This window comes from Arachis duranensis, chromosome 7 (assembly GCF_000817695.3).
Source record: "Arachis duranensis cultivar V14167 chromosome 7, aradu.V14167.gnm2.J7QH, whole genome shotgun sequence".
NCBI lineage: Eukaryota > Viridiplantae > Streptophyta > Magnoliopsida > Fabales > Fabaceae > Arachis > Arachis duranensis.
In genome coordinates, this window is record NC_029778.3 from 11,024,668 (window position 1) to 11,033,531 (window position 8,864).

General features: G+C 30.0%; 1 protein-coding gene across 1 annotated transcript; it reads left to right on the plus strand.

Moving 5' to 3' along the window:
• The first annotated feature begins 7,243 nt into the window (after positions 1 to 7,243).
• Positions 7,244 to 8,119, plus strand: LOC107457642 (uncharacterized). The gene has a single exon (XM_016075813.1). It carries the CDS (start codon positions 7,244 to 7,246, stop codon positions 8,117 to 8,119), a length of 876 nt encoding a protein of 291 aa, XP_015931299.1.
• Positions 8,120 to 8,864: the final 745 nt, after the last annotated feature.

Here is an 8,864-nt window from a genome sequence, read left to right on the forward strand (position 1 = left end):
TTTATAAATCACTTTATATTTTATATGTATTAACAAAATATTATATACGTCTTAATGTGTTAATTAAATATTATATACGTACAGAAAAATAAATACAAAGATGATTTATATAATATTAATAATATTATATTAACACGGTGTTTTTTTGTTTTGATATCATATAGTATTGATCATGATAATATTATTATATATTATTATATAAACTTTCTAATATTAGTATAGAAAATTGGAAAATTATTCCTTATGGCAATCATTCTTAGTGAAATAGTGTGTTCCTTATATAGTATTGATAATTGTTGCTTAATTTAAAGTAATTGTATGTTGGTATTTTAAATTTATTTTTCAATAATGACCTAAATAGATAAATCCAATTGAATTGAATGATTATATAAAATATTTTATATTATTAATATACTAAAATTAAATTCATTTTTTGGTACAAAATTTTATAGGTGAAATTTATACAAGATTAAGTTATTTTTTATTTTTTATTTATTTTATCTGTGTTATTTTATTTAATTTTAAGTAGCGTCATATTTACAATTACCGCCAGTACAATATTTTATAAAATATGAAAATCAATTTTTTTTATAATTTAAATATCAATGTTTGAATAGAAGAACTTAACAAGAGAGAGAGAGAGAGAGGGAAATTTACCTAGAGAAAAAAAAATCGCATGAAAATGGTGGCGACGGGCTCAACAACAACGGTAACGGGATGAGCAGCGACGATGACATAAGCTGTGAACAGTGACAGACTCAGAAAAATTTATTAATGGGGACAAAAATATAATAAAATTTAGTTATAGATATTTTTTTTACTTCCCACGATATTCAAAAGTTAAGGACTAATCCGTTATGAATTTGAATTCCATTTAAGAATCTACAATTGGCTGGCAACGAGTTGCTATACATACGAGATAGAATTCGAACCCTCAATACTTATTTAAGCAGACGACTAAGTCGATCACTTGATCAATCTAAATTGGTTTAGATATATTCAAAATTTAAAATTAGAACTATCTAATACATATTGATAAGAACTAGAAATATACACACAATCATTATTATAATATTTAAAATAATAAAAATATAATTTCATACGCATAATATAATATTTAAAATAATAAAAAAAATATTTATAAGGACCTTTTTTATTTTTAACATGATTAAATATTATTTTTTTATATATATTTTTAAACAATTATTTTACTTAATTGTCAAATCTACTTATTATAATTTTTATAGTATAAATAAATTTTTTAACCAAAATAATTACAGTATATTAATACATAGATAATATATTTTTATATCTTAAACAATTTTAAAAAAATTACTAATAATTTAAGTTGTATTTAATTAGAAGAAGATTTTGGGTGAGGATGATTGAGTTTATCTTGCATGGCTATAGAGTATAGACCGAAGCTATGAATCATGTGTGATGTGAGACAAATTCTAATTCCTAAAAAGTGTTTATATGTATATATTCGGGGCGGGTATACTCTAAACCCGTCCATACCCTGTCTTGAGCAAAATCTGCCCCGACTTTGGTCAAGTTATTACCCTTTTCATTCGGGTATGGACGGGTTGGGTACCTGCGTATTCGAAAACTCCTGCCAAGTCTAACCACGTATTGATACTCTATTTATTAAGGGTTTATCGCTAGCCAATGAATTGCTATATACACAAGGCGAGATTCTAACTCCTAATAGTTGTTTAAGCGGACGAGTGAGATGATCACTTAACAAACTCAAATTGATTAAGATAAATACTAATTATTTTTAATATTTTAATATTAAAAATTTTGAGAGTTTGATTTTAATTATAACTTTATAAAATATTTATAATAATAATTACTATATATATTATTTAATTTTTAATAAAATTTTTAATATAATTTTATGTATTATCCCGTACAAGATACGGTAACATACACTAGTAAAAATAAAAAATTAATAAAAAATACGCATTATGTATATTTTGTTGTTGTTTTTATATTTACTATTCGTATTAGAATTCCTTTTCTCTTGGGATCGAAATCTTGCTGTAACAACTATCAAACAAAATAATACTAAATGATTTGATGGCTACTAATTTAGAAGAGAATGAGACCTAAACATGTTTAGTCTTAAATCAATGTATGCTTATTAATATTCGATGGTTATGTACTTCATTTGGTTAGAGCGTTGGTTTTAGGGATCACAATGGATTTCTATAGGTGGAGGATCCCTTCCGCTCTTGTCTCATTTCTGTTTAGTAAAATGTCTTCCATCTGTATTCCATTCCTATCAGTCTCGTTTATTTTTTCATAAAAATTTTAAATTTATTTTAAAACATTAATACAACTATAATAAAATCATATACAATTTAACTAAATATATCAAATCAAATACAATTCAAACACAAATTTTACAAGTCCCCTTAGCCTACTTTGCAAAAAATCCCAACAGATATCCACAAGTGTGGGTTTTTTGTCATCTCTAGTTGGTCTTATGGGTGGAAGGTCGCGAGTGCAAGTCTCCCAGGACCAATTCCAAGATTTTAATCAATGTTTCCTTGATGATGATATTTCATTTTCAAAAGAGCACAGCTGGGAAATAATCATATAATTAATACCTCCTCACCTCACCTCATCTTTTTCTCTTATTTTCCTCTTGTTATTAATTTCTTGTTTAGACTTCTACTCTTCCAAGAGATCAAACATCTCCTTCAATGTTGTTGGCTTGTCATTGCATTATTGAGCAATTCTATCTATCTCTCTTTTCCTCTCAATTTATGTCTACTCTTGCAATGTATCATTTCTTACTACCCACCATTCATCATCCTCTTCAAGAAAACTCCTCTGTTTGCTTTTTTTTTCCTTCTCTCTGCTTGGTATGTGCCCCTTAACCATTTCATATCTTTAGCTTTTATCCTTGGCATTCAATATGATTATGATTATTTTTTGTGCCACAAACTTTAGCATGGCATTATTTTCATGTTCTAAGGGAATAGGACTCATTTTTTTTTGTTACTTGTGTGATTTAATGCTGTAAATTGTTTGAAGAGTTCTGGGTGCAACATCAAAAGAAATAAACATAGATTGCTGATTTTAATTTGGATATAAATTCCATGGTGTTAATAAGAAAAGGCATCTATTATGATGGAATTTCGACAAAATAGTTTTTTCTCATTTAAAATATGCGTTTTGTTTGTATTTTTATTTTTAATAATTTTTATTTCTAATATTATATTATTGGATAGCCTCAATTCTCAAGCTTTTACATATTGATAATTTGCATAATACTATGGAAAGGGTTAATGCATCTGATAAGGAAGAATAAGGTTAATTATAAATAAGTAAATAATCCATCACACTAATGCATGGATCTATGAAGAAATTTACTATAAGTTGTTGGATGGAATATTACTGTGCAGGTTACTTGTTAATAAACAGGAATGGGTGCAAGGAAAGGTTGTTGGATACTATTCAAACAGTATTATTTTTAAATATAACCATTTATATTATTTTTATAGCACAAAAAAATGGTATCAGCATGATAGATTTTTTTCTCCCTTCTTGGTAGCAATTTTTTAACCCATTTTTTCATTTTTTTAAATTCTTTTTCAGTTATTTCTATTCTGTTATTTATTGCCAAAAAGTAAATATCAAGGTTTTTCAAAAGCTGAATTAATAAAATTTAAAATTTAAAGATAATTTAATTGATATTCAAGTGAAATTAAATTCAATACAATAATAAAATAATATATTTATATATAAAATATATGTTTTTTCAAAAAAAAGTTTTTTTTTTATGTTTTATTAATTTAATGCGCCCATACTAGATTTGGTAGCTGATTTGACCAAGAAAAAAACTTACATACAATATATATAAAACAAAAAAAATATATATGATGGGCGATTTTGGATTTTTGCGAAGCATGTTTATTTTAAAATGCTTAATTTGACCTCTTGGTTTCACTTATAATCACCTATGTATGTATGCAGTTTTTTTTAATATCGTTTGTGCAAGTCTCGACCAAATAAGAGAGGAAACATCTTTGATGTGTAGTCAATATAATCTTCTTTGATATTACCATCAAGGATAAATTACAAATCATTTATATGTAATTAACCGTGTGACATAACTCAATTTGGTTTTCTAATGGACTTTAAATTGAGTCGTCCATATTTATAAAATCAATCGTGTCATATATGTACTAAAAATATCAGTTATTAAATTAGCTGTGTGTGTAAAATATATATTGAGATAAAAAAATATAAATTAAAAATAATTTAAATAATACATATATTTATATATAAATATATAATAATTAATTTACTAACTAATATTTAGTGTGTGCATAACATTTTTGTTATAAAATTTAGTGCATTGATGATAGACAAAATTAAATTCCTCAAAATATCAAATTGATGAGTTTGATATTTTTAATATCATGTGAGCTTGTTATTAAACAATTAAATAGTAGACTTAAGTATTTTATTAATTCGTAAAAAAAGTAATTTACTGTTATGTACAAAACTCAAAGAGCAAACTAATAAATAAGCTTAGAACAGATGGGCTATTATACCAAATTGAGTATTATATTTGTTTTGCATTTTTATAAAATGAACGATGAAAACGTTTGAGTTGAAAACGTGGTTAAATCCAAGCGGCCGGTTGGTATACAATATAACGTGGGCATAAAATAGTTGGTCGGTAATTAATTCATGCACCTAGTGCCGCCTGTGTCACGTTAACGCTTTTAAATTGCTTCGGTAAACTTATTAGCACTTATTAATATTGTAAACTCTTCATTGATAGAATATTATGTTTAAGTCATAATATTAATGATAATAAGAATATCATTTGCATTTCTTTATTTATATATTTAGTTAATATATAGTAGTATGCCTCTTATTATTTAATTTCTTTAGAAAATCAATCTAAAATTTTTTATTTTTCAAACGATTCCATAATATAAAATTAAGATTATGTATCGTAATAATATATGATCATAATAACTTAGTAGTCTTTCTAAGATCCCATACATCTTGATTTCCATCACTTTCGCACACCAACAAATACAAATAAAGACGTAAAATAATATTTCAGTTTGCATGAATTTGATTTTTTGTGCTGTACAAATTTGTGTGTTTCATCTTTTGCTTTCGCTTAACAATTTTGTTTATATTTATGTAAAAAAAATGTTTCCAAAAAAATAAATGTTACAAGCGTTGCTGCTTTAATATATTTTAATAAATCTATCATGCATAAGATGTGATATTAATATTATTATTTATTACATTTTTTCCAATATTTAAAAAGTAAAATATTTTAACCTTAAATAAAAAAAGTTTTGGCATAAGTAGTAATAATAATAATAAATTATAAAATATTCGAAAAAAAGAAAAGAAAGAAAAAAGAAACCCTTCACAAGGTGGGATAACTTTAAAAAAATAAATACAATATGGATTGTATAACTTTCTTTTTAATTTTTGGCACATCATATTTTTGTAACTTAATTTATATCATCACATATTTAAAACTTTAATAAATATTTTAATATATTAAATATTTATAAATAAAATTAATAACTTATTATTTTATTAATTAATTTTAAGTCTTGGATGCAGACAAAACATTAATAAAACCCCCGAGATAAAAGCATATCCGATCCATCTCTTTTCAACTGATTAATGGAGTTGGACCAATTAAAAGGGCGGCTGTAGTGGATGAGATTCATAATCTTTTTCAATCAATGTTTCCGACACTTTAATTTACTGCTAAGAACGAAGATCTTCTAGCCAGCGAAACAGTGCCGATATTGCTCTATTAATGGTTCAAATTAGAGGTATAGGCCAGGTGAAGTCGAGTTTGATGTGATTTAGATCTATTTTAAAATATATACTGGATCTATTTATTAGATCCGTACTCGATTCTAAATCCGATGAAACCAACACACTTTTGGACCACAATTATACCGAGTGAAAATCGAATAAAAATCGGACCATTAACATTACATTACGTTGATACCTTCTTGTAAGCTAGCATGTAAAAATATCTAAATTTTCAAGATTTCAACCATTAATTGACATGTTAAAATTCACTTAAAAAAATATAATAATAACCAACCATTCTTCAAAATTAAAGTATAACCACAATCAATACTAAAGTATAACCACAATCAATACTAATAATTGTCTAATAACACTAAATATTTAAATCAATACAAATAACACAATATTATGCATTCTAAACATAAAACATTAACTTATAGTTTTATAACGACTAATAACACAAAATATTAAAGTTTACAATACTTAAATTCCACATAAGAATAGCCATGATCCATCATTAATAACACAAAATATTAATTGTGCATGATGACCGGGCCAACTTCGGGTGACCCGAGCTATGGCCCGGACCCGACCCGAAATAATGACCGGGTCTATTTTTGCGACCCTTACCCAACCCTAAATCCAGTGAAATCACACCAAATTAGCCCTAAAGTGTTCGGGATCGAGCCGGGCCGAGCCATGTGCACTCCTAGTTCAAATATAAATGTTTTATACGATGGATACTACAGGTTCCTTGAATTCAAAATATCCAAGATAGTTCACCATTTTTAGAGAAATTACGAGGAGTCAATGTAATTAGTGTATACTATACAATATAAATAATGGGAGTTGATATGACCGTTACACCAGTTATAAATTGGCTCCAAGAGTCATAATTCAATATCGTCGGTTGAACACAACAAACAATTTTTATACGACATTATTACCTTTTAATAACAATAATAGCAGAAAGTGTAACTGACGATGACCCATTCTGCATATAAAGGTATGATATCTCACCTTTAGAATATATAGAAAAAACACACAATACTGACTTAAATATCGGAGTGCCTTTTGCAGTACACTCCCCCTTTGTTCATATTCTCCACAACGTGGCATCTTTTTGGACAAAAGACTCAGATCTTTGGAAATAATAGCTCGACGTTGAAGACAACTACTTGGCGCCAATCTTCAGAGCTAAAGTTACGTCTACGTTATTCATTCAAGAACATATTGGCGCCAGAAGGAGGGTCAAAAATATACAATTTCTCTTAATCATTGGTCTCAAAGATTTTCATGTTTATCCATGGCTGATGCGCCTCCCCCTACCCCATCTGAGCTTCTTCGGATGGTAACGGAATTACAACAAGCAAACCAACGCATGGCTGAAGCAAATCAGCAAATGATAAAGAAAAACTAGAAGATGGCAAATCAGATCGTCGAATTAGCCAATGCTCGCCTTGAGAACAATAATGATCGTCGTGATCAACACGAAGATGAAGAGCACCAGTCTGATGCAACACATGTTTCCGAAACTGCTCGAAACAAGGAAGGTCGGCAGCCACGAAACAAGGAAACCCGAGGTCCACAGAATGAGGAAGCTTGGCCAGAAAATGAAAACACCGAACCCGACAACTCTGTCAGACCATTCACGACCGATGTTATGAACTTTGAATTGCCCAGGAGGTTCACCTTACCACTGACCTTAACACCTTATGATGGGTTGGGAGATCCTAAGAAGTATCTCAAAAAATTTCGATCAATAATGATCGTCAATGGTGTTTCCAATTCCATTTTAAGTCGTTATTTTCCATTTTATTTAGATGGTCCTGCACTTGATTGGTTTTGTTTTTCGCTTGCAGATTCTATTTCTCGTTTTCAGCAACTAGCTAAACTCTTCGAGGATCATTTTGCTAGATCTGCAATCTACCTACATGATTCCGACTATCTCAACACAATTAAGCAAAGCCAAAATGAGAGCCTAAAGGACTATATTACCCGTTTCACAAAGATCACCATGAGCATACCAGACCTGCATCCTGAAGTGCATCTCCACGCCATCAAAAGTGGACTTCGACCAGGCAAATTCCAAGAAGCAATTGGTGTGGCCAAGCCAAAAACTATTGCCGAATTCTGTGAGAAAGCCAAAGGACAAATGGACATGGACATAGAGGAATTACGACAAGCTCAGAAAGCGGAGAAACCTCAGCACAAAGGTGAAGAGAGAACCCGTGACAGCAAAAAGAGCTTTAAGCCAACACCTCGTTATGATTCTTACACTCAATTCAACACGAAATGAGATGACATCATCAAAGAAATTCTCAACTCTAAATTTAAAACCCTCGAGGAAGGCTGGCACCTATGCAGAAGCAAAAAACATGGACAAATCAAAATACTGCACTTTCCATCAGAAACATGGACACACTACTGATGAGTGTGTCATTGCAAAAGACCTCATCGAGCGACTAGCTTGGCAAGGTCACTGGGACAAGTACATCAGCGACCACATGCAACACCGCACACCATTCCCAAATGACAACAGCACGTCAGGACAACACTCCCGAGACAAAGATAGACTGACTTCCAATCACCATGGTTAGCCACGAGGGGTAATTAACTATATATCTGGTGGTTTTGCAGGTGGAGGAATCACAAGCTCGGTACGAAAATGCTCATACCGAGCCATGCTATCGGTAGAGGGTCACCCCACTAAAGGCCGATCTGCATTACATTTCTCTCGAATGACGTTTTAGATATCGGATTTCAATGCAAGCACTATCAATCTAGACGACTCAGTCGTCATCACCATCCAACTTGGAGATCTCTTTGTACGTAAAGCACTGTTGGACCTAGGAAGTAGTGCCAACGTCCTTTTCTATTCTACTTTCCAAAAAATGAAGCTGAGCAACAACATCATACAATCTTCAACTGGCGACCTAGTCGGATTCTCAGGTGAACGAGTTCCTATCTTGGGATTCGTGTGGTTAAAAACCACACTTGGTGAGCCGCCCTTATCAAAAACCTTAGACGTTCAGTTTTTAATA

Coding starts and splice junctions, on each gene's coding strand:
- LOC107457642 (XM_016075813.1), top strand. CDS start 7,244: ATGGCAAATCAGATCGTCGAATTAGCCAATGCTCGCCTTGAGAACAAT.